We start from the raw sequence: 15,997 nt of genomic DNA, 5'->3' as shown, positions 1-15,997 counted from the left end.
ATTCTGTGACATTAAATGTGATGCAGCTGGAGGGTGATATATGTTCAGTCTCTGGACCAGAGGAGTGGACAGCAGCAGATGAGCAGATGGATGGCAGAGCTTGGCAAAATATCCTCCGGCGATGGCGAGTGTCAGTGCAAAGTGTCGCCGCTGATTTCCTGTGGTGTTTGCTTTTCAGGCCGAGTGACAAACGACTCGTGCAGAGCCATTACAGGGGCTGCACCCGGGCTGTTTGTCGTTGCACGGGACTCTGTCACTGTCAGTCCTGTTCAGTCCTGTGCCAGATATCTGCTTATCTTTCACTCACACATCCCAATCCCCCCCCCCTCCACCCTCTCCTGCTATGAACTCATTCACTCATTTCTCATGACTTCTCTGTCTCACTTCTCATCCCTTCATTCATCCCCAAAAGTCCCCAGGACAGAGGCAGGTGGTTGAAGGTTGTGGACGGTGTAGGAACATTTAACGCCACCAGAGGCAACCGTCAACCACCTCGCAGCTGGTTTACAGTCTGAGGGACCAACTCCTGAGTTATACAAATGTCAGTACTGCTCTCGTCACCAGGACACAATGCAATTCTGCAAATCCTGACGTGAAAAAGGACCTTATGGACTATTTGGTTTTTGCACACCACCCCTTTTCGGTCAGCGTGTCCCGAAATAAAGCAGCAAAACACACCCCCAACCTGCGTTTGAGTGGCAGCTGTGAATTTGGTGCTAATGACTCAGGGTGATGAATATCAGAGCTGAAGACGGAGACAGGACGTGGGCCTAATCGAGCCTGAAGCGTCCTCTTCTCCTCCCCCGGCCTTTTGACTCCCACTGATGTGGGGCCAGCTGGGACTCCATTTTGTGTCTTTTCTGATTGCAGGTGCCGCGTCACTGCAAAGCCTCCAAGTGCCTGATGGCTACAAAAATTCCAACCCCTCCTCCTCCTCCTCCTCTGATTCTGACCTTGACAAAAAAAAAGAGCATCTGGTCGTTCTCACAGTGAAGAGTTGTAATAACCACCAATCACCCTCCTAATGGTTCAAGTAAAATGAGTTTGAACTGGTGGGTTCAGACGAAATGAGGTAATGTTTTGTTTTACTGCTGCATGATAAAAGCCTCAGACATATTTATGTGAGATTATAAGACTTGTAACGGAGCGAAAGAGCTCAGACTTGAGCAGCTGATTGAAAAGCTCCGTGGGGAACACACTGTAATTCTTGAGAAACAGTGGGTGACCGTTTTTCACAACTACTGAGGTTATTATTCTCACATGTTGAGTTTCAGTGCTCATCTTGTGTTTGGCTGAGACATGTTTAAAATCACGTTTGTCTTACAACAGGTCATCATGTTGTTTTTCTGTCTCATTAAACTGCTGCCATATTAAGTGGGAACCTACCCACTGTATTTTCTGTGTCAGTCTCTTTGCATTCTCAAATAACCGAGAATATTCAGCAAGATTATTAAATTGTACTTTATGCTTTTAGTGCGGATGAGTTACAGTCTGGTTTTTAAAGTTGATCACTGTACTCTGCTAAATTAATGAGTCGTCCAAGTCCTCCCTGCTGTTTAAACCAGTTTACCTCTTCAGTTTGTCTGCAGGGGGAAGAACAGCAGCTGAGACAGGATCGAGCTTTAAACTCGATGATACATCCTCACGAGAAGAGGACTTGACTTGGCTGCGTACCAGTGATCATCAGAGTTACTCATGTTTCTGCGGCACACGTTTACATGCAGGTTGTGTTTTTCCACCAGGCAGGATGTGCACACGCAGGACTAACAGGTGCTCGGGCAGATTTTAAATTCATCAAATGTTATCTGACAGTCGGTGGGGGCGTGCATATGAGACTCGTCACCCTTTTGTTGCCCTTGGTCTTCCGGCTAATGGAATCTCAAAATAACCTGCGCACTGTTGGAAAAAAGTGGGTCACCGCACCAATGCGATGCCAATAAAATACAAAAGCATCAAGAAGTGCATTATGGGTATTTCCCCCTGTGGTGGAATTGAGGTGGGGGCCGGAGACTGCTGCATTTTTCTCAATCCTTTTTTCTGCAGTGACATTAAAAAGGCTGGCGGAGCAGTCGACAAGGTGCAATCAGAGATTCGTCTTCAGCCTTTTATTGGGAGTGAAAACATGATTTTTTTTTTACTGCATTAGACGACTGGATAGCAGCAGAGCGGCCTCAGTGTAGCACGGAGCTGCTGCGGCACTAGAGGACAGTGTTGTATCCAGAACGCTCACAGTCACATTCTTCTGTTTGTGGCCAGAGAAAATCACAAAAAACACCCCTGAATGCACAGTTTGCTGATTAGATTCAGTCCGACAGTCACAAGCTTCTACTACAACGCAGCACGCGTTTTATTATAACCTTTAAAAATACTCAATAAACCAAAGATGCAGACACGTGCTTAAAAAAATCCCTTGTCGGACAAAACGGTGACAATCAAACAGGGAATCGCATAACGGCGATTCATGAGATTTCTCTTGGCAAATATAAAATAGGGGAAAAAACGCAGAGATGTTTATCTGAAACCAAAGAACCTCTTCACAATGACAGCTGCTCTGCCGGCACTGCCAGATCAACAAGTCTTGCTGGTGTGTTCTCCATCTGGCTGCCACTGATAACAACTTACTGGGGGCTGCTGGATAATAGTCTTGCGAGCTTAAAAGCATGCGAGGCGAGGGGGTGGGGGTGCAGAATGTTTTCTGGGGGCAATCCAGCAAAACAGGACCCCGTAAACCAAATGGCACGCTGAGCCGAGCACGTTCAGGAGGTCTGTTGGATGCTGCTGCTGGGGTGGGGGGAGGAGGAGGAGGAGGAGGAGGCGCGGGGCTGCCATAGTTATGATTCGTCTCAAGATGGCTGATGTATCTGTGTTCAGCACCTCTGTGGTTTTGTAAAGGCCGTGAAAGGACGTATGTAAAACTGGGACGACCTCTATTTTCAGGGTCACTGAGAGGCACTGACTGTATTTTGCCCCCCCCCCCCCCCCCCCCACCCCCCCCAGGTGTCCTCAGACTGACAGGGGGGGGCCGCGTGAGAGATGAAAAAGCACAGGATGATAAATGGATGTTTGCTGTCGGCCCTAAAAGGTTGTTTTTAATGTATGTACCATGTTTTGTCGTAGTGCAAACATCAGGGGTCATGTTGTAAAAGAACAGAGAGAAAAGGTACAGAAATGAAATACAAGAAATAAAGAACTGCACAGGAGTCTGTCTGTTCGGTTTCTCTCCCTGGGGACAGCTACGTCCACTTGGACACAGAAGACGATGGTATGTGACGCAGAAGAATACGCAAGTTGACAGCATGAAGGAACCCCGACCCCCCCCCCTCAAATCCTATTGGTTCTTCGTGCAGTGACGCAGGACCAACCAGACATGAAATAAAATAATAATTTGAAAGGGCTTGGATCAAGTCAGGCGTAGAACCTCAGAATAGAAACGTATCACAGTGGGTTTCTGGATAGTTGCTGATAACCAGAAAAAGATTTGGATCTTGTCAAGTCGTGTTTCAGTGTCGCCCGAAGTCGTTAGGATCACGATGTCTGTTTCCTGATGTGATTCAGCTGAGTCACCGTCCTCTGGGGTCCTACGTTCAGGTTAATGACAAACAGATGAAAGTGTGAAAGTCAGAGGGTGATCTCACGCCACACACACACACACACACACGCACACACATGCACACACATGCACACACACACACACACACACACACACACTGGCTCTGAAAGCTCTTGTCCTTATTTCAATTCCTCTCAGATTAGACATTGTGCTTTTCTGTGTATTCTCTCTGACCTCTATTATACTAACAGCTGTTAATTACACAGTACTGGGTTTCCCAATTAATCTGGCTGTTTCACACATTGTCCCATTTTTTACACAAAAGCACGACATGCATTCGGATCCTGTCGACATAAGAAGAGCATGTGAGGTGGCTGAATTTCTGTGAATCTCATCTAAAACCTGCTGAACATGTAAAACCATGTATGTGACCATATGGAGCAAAATCAGATTCAGCCAAATACCAAAATTCAATTTGCTTCCTCCATCTGGGAATAAATGCACAAGAAACCCCAAGAAAATCAAACCTGTCAGTTTCAAACCCTGAAAACAAATCTAGTTTCAATCGGAGACTGAGGCCGTTTACTTTTGCTGAAACTTCCGGGGATTCTAAACACACAAACACACAAACACACAGACAGACATAAAGTCAGAGGAGAGGAACTGAATACTGATGAACAACAGGGGGCATTAGCATCAGTGAGGTTACACAACTCCTCACTGGGGAAGAGGACGCACTGTGTTTTGAAGATGAGTCACCGCTGGGACTCAGCATCGTGAACTCGTGGGATTGAAGAGGAGTGGGCAGAAGTGGCTCTGAAGCTGTTTGTTGAACTTCATGCGTCTAAACTTTACACTTTCTGAAAAACCAGCATCAGAAGAATTTCCGCTTCATTAGCGATGTGGCTCTGGGATCAGCTGGAGACAGAAATACATCAAAAATCATGGTTTCAATTTGCTGCAGATATTCACTGTATGTTGCCAACAGAATTAATTATTTATATATAGCAACATCAAGTGGAAATGATAAGGTGCCTAATACTTTAAATATACTTTCTGCAAACCTAAATCCATCCTTAGCCTTTGTTGAAGATGGTGAACATTAAAAACATTCTACCTGAACCAACTGAATTAAAATTGGATTTTAAATTTCCACATGTTATTGTGCTTTATACATTTATTCAACAGCTAATAGAACATTAATGGTAAACTACAAAGTGAATCATTTACCATGAGCGGGTCAAATTAACATTTGCACAGTTGAGGCTGTACACGTGTCAAAGACGCTTTTAATTGCATCGAGATCTAACTGAGAATTACATTTTCTTGGATCAAAGGCCGCTATAAATACTTCGTCAAACGGCTCACATCACACGACCGCGACAAATTCATTAACATAAGATGCGAAGCTCCTACGCAGGCCCTTGTTTCCACTGTTAGATTAGCAGCCTTGTGCCTGACGAACATTTACGTTTCTAGATTTAACCTCGAGGCATTTCTGACACGGTTGAAATAAACAACAAACTGCAATTTGTCCTCTGCACAAATAAGAAAAACGAAACGCTACGATCTTATGTTGTTCTAACAAAGCCTGACCACAAACACGTCAGCTTGAGCCAAAGTGGAGCTTCATGCATGTATATGATGCCATTAACATCCCAATGATCTTTCTATCAACTGCACAATCCCACTACTCATTTAAGTGGCTCATGATATGCTCTGCACCACAGCTGGGGAAGTCACGGCCCGGTGGTTTGCGACAATGGCAGCCGGTCATTCGCGGCAGCCGTGGGCCTGTCAGGCATTCACACCACGTTCCTATGGCCACAATGGCCTCATCAGAAGCCTTATTCAATCAGGCTTCACAGACGGAGTCGACCGCAGACCCCCGTCAGCTGTCCAGCGATCTGCATCGCGGTGACACCAACAATCAGAGTGTCCCTCCTTGAATCTCCTTGAAGTGATCTCTGATTTCTCCTGATTGCCTCCATTATTCCCCTCAGCGACGTCCAGTATCACCACGTGATTAGTGCACGGGAGGAGGAGGATAATAGGATATTGTGGTAATTATTGTAAATTAATTGTTTTAGCAGTGTTGTATAAGATACGGGGATATGGGAAAAAGGCGTTTGAATCAAGTTTGGAGTCTGAATACACTGGTTTATTCACGTGATCTCAAAGGTGAAGGTTTCAAGGTGCAACAAGGAAAATAAAACATAAATTCCAATAACCATGTAATGGTCAGGCAGGAAACAGTAGGGTGGTGCAGCGCTGGTGGTGTCAGAGGTGAGATATCGATTCCCACATGTGCACAAACACACAAAGAGTGAGAGACTGTGATAGTCAATAATCCCATCAATCAATCAACCTTCATGAACTGTTGCTCGTCCTTCAGGCCAGCGAGTCACCGAATGATCAGGAAGTCATGCAAATATTTATGCTCCTTCTAAAACGGCTCGTTTGCAGGAGGAGCTGTAATTCAACTAGAAAAAGGGCGTTTATTGATAATTTATTTATATTTTTTCCGTGCAAAATAGATTTTTGTATTTATTTAGCATTTTGTGCAGGTTTAGACCAAGATGTGATGCCTCTACCCTCTGGCAAGAAGTGGTTTAAACCAAGTTTAATGTAGATTATTTCTCTGTAAAAATCAAGATAATTCACTTGTGACACAACGCAGACATATTGGCGGTAAAATGCAGACGGAGTTTAATTGTCAGGGTGCGCAAAATGGCAGACGTGAACCCAGAAGCATGACATCTTGAGCAGTTATGGGAATAGACAAGAGTTCTGGTTTATTGGACGAGCAGAGGTCACAAACCAGGCAGACAGTCAGTGATATCAAACTAATCTGATAGGGAGCAGGCAATCGGGAATCCAGGGTCCAAAAGGCAGGTCAGAGCAGAGATATCAAACAGATCTGATAAGGAGCAGGCAAAAGGGAATCCAGGGTCCAAAAGGCAGGTCAGAGCAGAGATCAGGCAGAAGAGTGAAACACAGGATAACACTGGAAAGCTAGGAGAAAACACACTGGATCTTCTGGCAGGGAACAGAGGAAATGAGCCGGTATATATACTGGGTGACTAATGACTGATGGAAAGCAGGTGAGTCTGGGGGTGGGGCAGGTACTGGGATCCGTGGGAACGAGGGGGAGTGGCTGAATTCTGAAATGAAACGAGAATTAGTACATGAAAAAATAAGATAACAGACAGTGAAAATGTTACGAGCTGACTGAAGTTGTGACATTAATGAGTGGGCTGCAGGAGACAAAGCTAAAGGACTTGCTTGTCATTCTAGTGCCACTTCATTTTCAACAACATAATTGCTCTCAAGCCTTTATACTGTTCTGAGTCCCAGCGTTTCCCAAACGATCTGTCGGCGGAGTCAGTGTGAAAACATGTCTGAAAACAGCTTCTTTAATTTCAGGTAAGACATTTTATCAAACCTTACTAAATCTGATTTCATATTTCATTGTGTCAAGTAGCTTTGGACGTACAACAAAATAACTATTTGGATTATTTGGGTGCAATGGCAGCTTGTTTAAGAGGAACTGAAACAGGCACATGAGCCAAAAATGAAACTGGGAAAGCTGAGCAGTTGCGTTCAGTGTGTGTGAAGGATTATTCGACCAGGCAGCCGTCTTCATAAGATGAGATATCCCGTCAGTACAGTGTCAGTCACAGAGTTGAGACCGGCGGCTGATCCGCGGCGGAGCAGAATGTAGGCTACCTGTCACAAAATTAAGCCCATTAGCTGCTTATGTGAGACGTCACACATTTGACTGTGTGCCGCACGTGTGCTTTCATCCAATCTCTCAAACAGAAGCAGAGTTTTGTTCATTTGGAAGTTCTTTCAAAACCATGATATGTACAATCAAAATATGATATATAACATAATTAAAATGTCTAAAAACAACTAGACAGATGTTATATGATTTCAAATTTTATATGATTTCAAATTTCCAAATCTTTTATTCAAGGCAACAGGATGTTTCATTTTAGTCGCCTTTTTAATTGTGTTGTATCCACTTTTCCCGTTGTTTTGCTCGTCTCTGCTGTAACTTTCAGGGCTAATGACGTACGACAAAGAAAAAAAACACACAACTGCTAGCCAGTTAGCCAGTTGTGTGTCTGACAACAACTTTCACACTGCTTCACGACATCATCAAACTATCTTTGTTATTGATTTGATTGAGAGACCCCTAGTGGCCAAAGATCAGTCGAACAAACGGCAGGAAAAATGAGACAAAGGTTTTAGGTACAGTGGCATGCTAATGGTAGCTAACAGCATCATGCTAACATGCTGAGTTTAGCACGTAACATTTACCATGTTTATTTATATTTGATAAACAGTTACCACAAAGTTCAGCAGTGGATGATTTCATTGTCCAAAGGCAACATGGATGAAATTTAAAGAATAAAGCAGGAACACAATTCCCTTGATTTACTACATAGATCCAACATCATTCATTATTGCTTATTTATTCTCCATCACCGTCTTTCCACTGGTCTGAAGGCCTGGAAGTGTGTCTGGTCTGCAGCCTGAGCTGGAGCGTGGCCACTCTAATCATACGGCTATTATGGCCATCGGTGCATCTCCCGCCCCGGTTTTGGTTCAGCCTGCAGGAGTCATTTGTAAAGCAATGGAGCAGGAAATGAGGTTGGTTTGCTGCAGTCGTCCAAGCCTGGAGGACCACGAGGGGGCCACACGGTTGATCACACCCACGGTCGAGGGGACCCTCCCAGACGGGGGGGCGTGGAGGTCACCATCGCGGGGGGGATGACGTATAGCGAGGACTCACCGTATCACAGAGACATCACCGGGCCCCAAGATTTATTACTGACAAAAACACTGGATCTGCAGTTCCCCTTCTGAAACAAGAAATCCTTCAACTACATCGATTCTAATACTACAAACTGTTTCTTTTGTTTAATTGAATTCGGAGCAATAATAATTAGTTGAATACACCGATGCTGATCTCGTGTTGGGTGAGAGTTTCTCTCTCTCTCTCTCTGATTGATTGATACACGCCTCTGAGTGTTGGGAGGAAAACAATCACGCTGCCATCTGCTCATCTGTGTGATCAGTTAATAGCTTCACCGCAGCAGCAATTAGTTTCTGACGGTTTGAGCGGAATCAATAATTTACAGTGTAAGTCACAGCCGCGTGAAATCTCACTCCTCCGTCACACGAGGAGTTTGCTAAAGGACGTAATCGTGCAACGTTTCAAAAGCGCGGAGAGCATCGTCAAATCAAAGGGTGTTATTGTGATGTAAACACATGACATGTCAATTATCAGCAATTCATTAACGTAGCGGCAGAATCTCTCGAAATGAATCTGTAAACAGAAGCAAAGTTTTCCTTCCATTTGCTTTTCACCTGCTTGGTCTTTGTTAAAGTACGACAGGTTTAAAAATGGGTCAAGAGATTCTGACTTTCTAAGAAGAGCTCAAATCTTCAGCTTTACGTGTTAAGAGGTCATTAGCGTAATGGACCTAACTTCTTAAGAAGATGGATATTTTCCAACTGCGAATGTTGCTCTAATAATGTTTCCTCACCATTAAAACCAATGTCAAAGCCTAAATTAGCCTGAATTACCTAAAATAATTCATTTTAATAAGTCACTGATTGAATTTTGTATTTCACTTGATAAGAATGACAGACGGTGGTATTATACTGCTTTAAAAAAATGCAATGTTCTCTTCATTCGTTTTGTACCATAAACCATTAAAATTGATTCTGATGAAACTCATCAGTTACTCCTGACGTTTTCAGCCATTTTCTCAAACAGAGGCAGGTTTTCAGACACCATCAGTCGGTGCAGTGAACTCTCAGTCCGGCTCTGGCTCGGTCCCACGGCGCCTCTCTCCCCAGCAGCGTCTGTGTAATGGGACACTGCTAAACGATGCTGAGAGCACCCGGGTGCAGTCATGGCCGGTTACACCCGACTCGCTCCTCGCCGTCGACCACGCACTGGCCCCCGTTGTTAGCTCGTCTTCTCCCAGGCTAATTTATGACACTATCAGTCTCATCGGCTGTTGGCGACTGGACGACCTGGTGTTAAAGCTAATTACTTAAACTGATTACATGAACCTAATAACTTTAGTATGCTCCGCACTATTGTGTTCCCCATTCCTGATGTATAATACATAGCCGAGGAGGCCGGGCCACACAGGAGCAGCATCCTTAGAGTCTTTCCTTCTCATGCAATCATCCACATGTGATATCATGTAAATGCACTGAAGAAAGAGTAAGTATGATGATGACTCTTGGCTTGTTTGTGTCACTAAATAAGCTGCTAACGCTAACAACTCGTAACACGCGGGACTGTTTGGATGTGTTCATCTTTTATTTGCTTCCTCAGACAAAATGTAAACACGGCTTCTTCATTTGGGTTCTCATTTGCAAACTTGGGGAGTGGCTCTGTGCATCAGGGCCACGTGTGAGTGTGTGTGTGTTTACCTGTGCATGCAGGATGTGTGTGTGTGTGTGTGCATGTGTGTAAATCTATGCTGTTTCCTTACCATAGACTACATGCGTCTCTTTGCTGCTTCGTTCCCTCTCATCATCATGAAAGGTCAGTAGAAATATTGAAATAGTTTCAGTTGTTAAGTTTGTTTCCAGATGTAGTTTCCTTTTAAGGACTTTATCGTGAACAGATTTTGGTCAAAGGATTTTTAGTCACGTTTTATGAAATCCTAAATCCTGACTTATGCTTTTCTGATTTATGTTATTAATATTAAGATGTAGTGATATTTATAGCTTTTTCGTATGTTGGTAAAAACTTTAAGGATCAATTCTGGTTTTGCTCTCAGTATTCTTTAACAAAACTAATCTGCTCTTAGTGAATATACAATCTGAAGTATAAGGAAGTTTTGGGGCGAATTCCAGTTCTGGTATTAGACAGTAAAAAAACTACCATTATTTTGAGGGATATATATATAAGTATATAAACATACATACATTAAAAACATTGGCAATGACTCCCAAGATTTCATTTTCAAGCCTTTATGACAAAGAAATGTAATCACAGCTTTGATATTTTAAATAAATAAAACATAAATACAACCACATATAATGAACATACATTTTGTAAAAGAAAAAGTAAACAAATATACAAGTTTTCTGCAAATCTGTAAAATAAACATGTTTATATTGGTTTGGCAAATATAAACACCAATATATCTGATACTATCACGCTGCACTGATGCATTGGTCAGGCTCTAAGTGAAAGTATTGTGCCTTTTGACTTCCACGTGTCCAGGCTCAGTGAGGCTGATCACCTTCGCTTGTAGCCCGGCAGTCTTCCCGTGCCAAGGTTAAGCCGAAACTGGAACCCACAGCGTCACAGATAAGTCTGCCTCGGTGTCCGCTGTTTGCCAAATGGATATTTCCCCCGAGCGGCCAAACCTCTGCTCAGACATGACTCCGATAAAAGAGTCGGGACTGTAATTCATCCATTTATCCAGATACCAACGTAAGTGATGTATAGTTTACAACTTTTTGTTATTTGTTTCTTTGAAAATCACAGTAGTGCATCTGTACACACAGTTCTACATACATCACACTGATCATTGTTGTGTGCACTTGTACACAGACTGTGGTTAATGCCACATCCCTATACAGCTAACATAAAGTGACAGCCAGCCAGTGCTCGAGGATACACGAGGTTAGGTAACACACACACACACACACACAGACACACACACAGTGTCTAAGGGGTCATTTCCCTGCAGCCTGTGCTCCTGTTGGAGGTGTCCAGTGTGAGTCCTTAGGTTTCTCCCTCCTGTCTCATGTGTCACAGCTTGTTCATGTCGTCACATTCAGAGGCAGATGATGTTTTATTGAAGATGTCTGCAGGTTACTGGGCCGCTGTACATCAGGCAAACACAATGAGCGACACGTGGATGCATGTATGGGAGTCTAATTGCTCTGCCCGGGCAGCGACAGATTAAATCTCTGCACAGTAATGTCCGTGTTCGTCAGGTTTATCAGGATCTGGAGACATTTTCTTCACAATGACTCAGTCCAACTGATTGAAATCATCATAATGATCATCACCAGTTGAGATAAAATAAAAGCAGGGGAGCAGATCTGATAGGAAACCCGGTCGCGATCCTTCCTGAGCATAAATAAAGTGACCACTGATAATAAAAAGAGGAATGTCCCTCTGTAGCTGCTCAGGGCCTCTAACCAGCTTTCCTTTGTGTATGAATTGGCGTCTATATGGGGAAAGGCTCATGCTGCAACAGTGCCTAATTCCTGCTAATCCCACCGTATGCCCTACCACTTAGTAATGGGTTCCAATGGCAGCCCTGGTGCAGGGGAATTGCTCGTGAGATTAGCCGGCATTAGCTCCTCCTCTGTGGGTCACACTCTCGGCCAGGCCGGGCTAACCCTGCCGCTGCCTCCACGCCAACCTTTCGCACAGAAATGGATTAATCGTTATTTTCAAAAATGTCCCACGCTTGTTTTTAGAGAACGATGTAAGTTTGATTTGATTTATTCTGCTTTGATTGTGGTTTTGAAAACAGAACTGTGACGACAATCTGTCTACAAGGATTTATCAATGCTGTGTTTGTGTGTTTCCTTTAAAAAGGGACCATCTAGTTGACTAACTTTCTTTTGCACATTTCTATGCAAAGATATTAATCCTCTTCTTTTTATTCCTGCAGTTGATAATGTGTATTTCTGTATTTCTTTTCTTTTTGGATGTACAGCAGCCTGAAAATTGAGACTCTGCTTTGATTGGCTGTGAAAGTAGGAGACACACACCCCTCTCTGAGGTTAGAGACAGAAACAGATAACAGACATCAATGGGGATTAATACCGATTTTAATAACATTCCATTTTGCAGTTGACAGTTCTCGGATAGCAATTTTAGAAATTGTATGTAAATGTGATTAAAAATCCCAATTTAGTATCAGTGTTGAAAATAATGTTCTAGTTTTAAATGTCAAACCCTAAACTATGAAATTATGGAAAACCCATGATGATCGACTGCTGTGATCATTAAAACAGCCTCTGCTTAAATGTATTTACTATAAATATCATCAGTGATAAATAAGCTGTTTAATTAACCCTGAGAAATAAACCTTTTTTCCACCATGATTCAATTCAAGTAAAAAAAAAAAAACACTTAAATAATTAATATATTTGTTCTGTATCCAGTGTCGAGGTACATTTGTTGTTAATGAAGTTCATTAATCCAACATCAGAGGCACTAATTAATTGATTAATGATTTGAAACTACGTACAAGAGTTAATTGTTTGTTCAGTATCCAACATCTCAACTCTGTCAGGACTCTCTCTCACTTACTGAGCTCAAAGCAGAAGTTTAAATTGACTCTGTCACCACTGAACGAGATACAGCAAATAAAACTGCAAGTCTGTCAAGTGCAGACGGATGAAAGCAGATGTTTATCGCCTGCATTTCTACGCTGACAGAGGCAAAATGGTTTAAGGATTTTAACCACTGACCCTGATACAAGCTTTAATCCAGCCTGAATTTTAATTTGTTCCATATTCTAACACCTCACAGCTGCTGGTGTTGTTTTAGCCACAAACTTTGAGCCCCAACTATTCAACTACCTCTGAATTATTCTCTGGTTTAGTGTCGATGAGCTTTTACTTCAGTTCCAAGACAAACTAGTGTGTCAGTACTCATCTGTTTACACTATAACAAGCATGATTATAGTTAAAATGCACAAAACTGGAATGAAAACTGCAGTTTCACGTGTGTTAAACATTAAGATACCAGTTCCAGTATCAACAAGAGGGTTGTTGGTTTGAATCCTGACCTCTTGCTCTTTGTGCTCTTCCCTCTGCAGGAGATCTCTCCTGAAGATGTTTCCACAATCAGGGAAATCCATCGTTTTTGACAACTTTCCAGATCCCACCGACACCTGGGAAATCATCGAGACCATCGGGAAGGGGACGTACGGAAAAGTCTACAAGGTTCTCAACAAAATAGATGGAAGTAAAGCAGCAGTGAAGATACTAGATCCCATCCATGTAAGTTTTATATCTGGATATCCAGTATGAATATATGTTTATGTACTGTATTGCAGTATTGCATAGTTCCAGCTTTATGGATTTAAAAACCATACCAAAAGCCGTACATGTCCCTTACAAATAAAATCAATTAACCCTAAATGGATAATTTGTGAAATAAATAATAATCCTCTATTATAATGTACTATATCAGTGCAGGATACATTCATTGTCCTGTAGATTAAATTTAGCAACACTTCCTTGTAGTTTAGTCCTGTTTTAAATACAGTGTGGCTGCAACATACAGAGAAAGAGTGACTCATAATTGCAGTAATTAAGAGGAGTCTGGATTTGCTCTCATCGCCCACACTGACAAAGAGGGGGAGTTTTCTTACTGACCTACGGAGCAGCAACAAGAAAACGCTTCATTTAAAACACTTATTTGCCAATTTTGTAAAAAAACAAACACAAATTTGGGTAAAATGTTCAATATCGATCTCAGCTAAGCAGAAGGACTCCAAGCATTTGGAAACAGCTTGCCTGGATTTGCATCTAGCATCTATATTTCTAATCCTTCAGATGAATGAGATGTGATCGGCAAACATTATTTTATTTAAAAACCAAGTGTCTGTCTTGTCATTTGAACTGATCCGTGTTTCTTGTGTTGCAGGATATTGATGAGGAGATAGAAGCAGAGTACAACATCCTCAAAGCTTTGTCCGACCACACCAATGTCGTCAAGTTTTTTGGGATGTACTACAAGAAGGATAAGAAATGTGGAGATCAGTTGTGGCTCGTGCTGGAGGTGAGAGTACTCTGTTATACTTGAATAAACACATTTGCTGTGTGTGCTTGTTGCAGCCAATGATGGAAAATAAAGATGGACGACATAACAGCCGCCCCAAAAGTGACATTAATCTATATCCAAGATATTTTGGCTTCACTTTTTTATCGTGGGAGGAAGTGGAGACAGGTCGTCCATCTTTATTTAACCCACATCTGTCATTGGTTACAACCCATATACAATGACTGACAACTTAAATAGTCTCTGTACCACGGTGGTGTCGTGCAGACACAAATGCAGATTAAAGGTCACATTGATCTTCACACCTCGTGTCTCGCCAGGTACGTATATGCAGCGGTGACCAAATCTGGCCCGGGATTATGTTACACTTTAAGCTGCAATGAGCAGTCTAGGAGTTTATTCATAGGCCATCTGAGGGATTTGGTCACAGGCCAGTTAGCATCATTGACGTAAATAATCTGAAAGCAAGAGAATATTGTTTAAACCTGGTGGTACACATTTTTTTAACCATTCAATTTGCTATGCTTAAGGTGGTGCTCTGCGTTTGACTGCTTTCTTGAACCTGCTCCCGGAGCAGTGGTGACAGGTGTGATATGTAATGTAAAAGTTCAAGGGGACCTTGGTGCTGCTGCGGCTTTCTGTACATCTTAGGGGGGGAAAAAGGAAAGGCCACATGCCTCGAGGTCCCGAGTTCTTCATCTGTAATATTTCATTTCTGCTGTAGCCCTTTGGAAATGTCAAGTCCCAGAGAAACATGTAGTGGAGGTCAATGGAGGTGTTTGTGGGATCCAACACGATGGAGGCTGGCGTGTACTGTGTGTTCGTGCTCTGATACAGAGAAACACAAACCTGGAGACGTCTGATAAACGTGGTCAGCAAACCTGAAGACATTTGATAAAAATGTGTCCAAAAAGTTTTTTGAGTGGTTTTTTAAAAATAATATGTAATGTGGCATTTTTTTGTCATGGATCTAGGGATGGAAATATTAGTCAGTTTCTCAGTTTGTCCACCACTTTAGTCCAGATTGAAATATGTTGTGAACATTTCTATTTTCTGTGGAGTTGAGATTTCCCTTCATGCTCATCCTTTCATTCCACTTTACCATTTAAATATATCCTATTCTCCAACCTGCAGTGCACTTAGTACGTTTTGTCTTCGGGTCTCAACAGCACTTCACTCCACTCGTTCCCTTTTCCACTCTCGGGTGCAGCAGAGCTAGAACACCGTGTCCATATTTCTGTAATCCAAGCTCACTGGACTTTGCATCAGCAGCGGCAGTGTTATGTTAACCCACTAGATGGTTTTCAGCTCCGCAGCTTGTGTTTCCTTCACTTTTCATCGCTGCCCTTCCTCCTGACCTTTGCAGAGGACCCTGCAGTGACTTCGCTCGGATATCGAGTGCCGTCTAAGATGCTGAGCAATTAATCTGCCTCACAGGAGAACAGAGACCTTTATGTGGTTATGATCTTGTTTTGCACGGCAGTGACAGACTTTCTTTTGTCATTTTAGCTCTTTTTCGACGTCAGGACTCAAATTCTAAAATTCAAATCTGGACTTTGTGGAGTTTACTCAGCTACTTTGTTCCCTCCCTCTTTCCTCTTCTCAAAATTTCCCATGCAAAAATATGCAGCCTGCAGTCCAAATCCTGT

General features: G+C 42.7%; 1 protein-coding gene across 7 annotated transcripts in view; it reads left to right on the top strand.

The window, feature by feature from the left end:
• Positions 1–10,755: 10,755 nt before the first annotated feature.
• myo3a (myosin IIIA) overlaps positions 10,756–15,997 on the top strand; it is a 38,592-nt gene continuing 33,350 nt past the window's right edge. For 5 of the 7 annotated variants that reach the window (XM_034572922.1, XM_034572923.1, XM_034572919.1 and 2 more), the window contains exons 1-4: positions 10,756–11,027; positions 12,271–12,336; positions 13,381–13,564; positions 14,214–14,348. In XM_034572922.1, the coding sequence (XP_034428813.1) occupies positions 13,397–13,564; positions 14,214–14,348 (303 nt within the window). In that variant the 5' untranslated portion in view covers positions 10,756–11,027; positions 12,271–12,336; positions 13,381–13,396. Of the gene's footprint in view, positions 11,028–12,223; positions 12,337–13,380; positions 13,565–14,213; positions 14,349–15,997 lie in introns of those variants that run through there. The other 2 variants (XM_034572924.1, XM_034572920.1) reach the window with 2 other exon arrangements.

The sequence above is a fragment of the Hippoglossus hippoglossus genome, chromosome 20 (assembly GCF_009819705.1).
Source record: "Hippoglossus hippoglossus isolate fHipHip1 chromosome 20, fHipHip1.pri, whole genome shotgun sequence".
In the NCBI taxonomy this organism is placed as follows: domain Eukaryota; kingdom Metazoa; phylum Chordata; class Actinopteri; order Pleuronectiformes; family Pleuronectidae; genus Hippoglossus; species Hippoglossus hippoglossus.
This window is presented reverse-complemented; position numbering and strand designations above follow the sequence as displayed.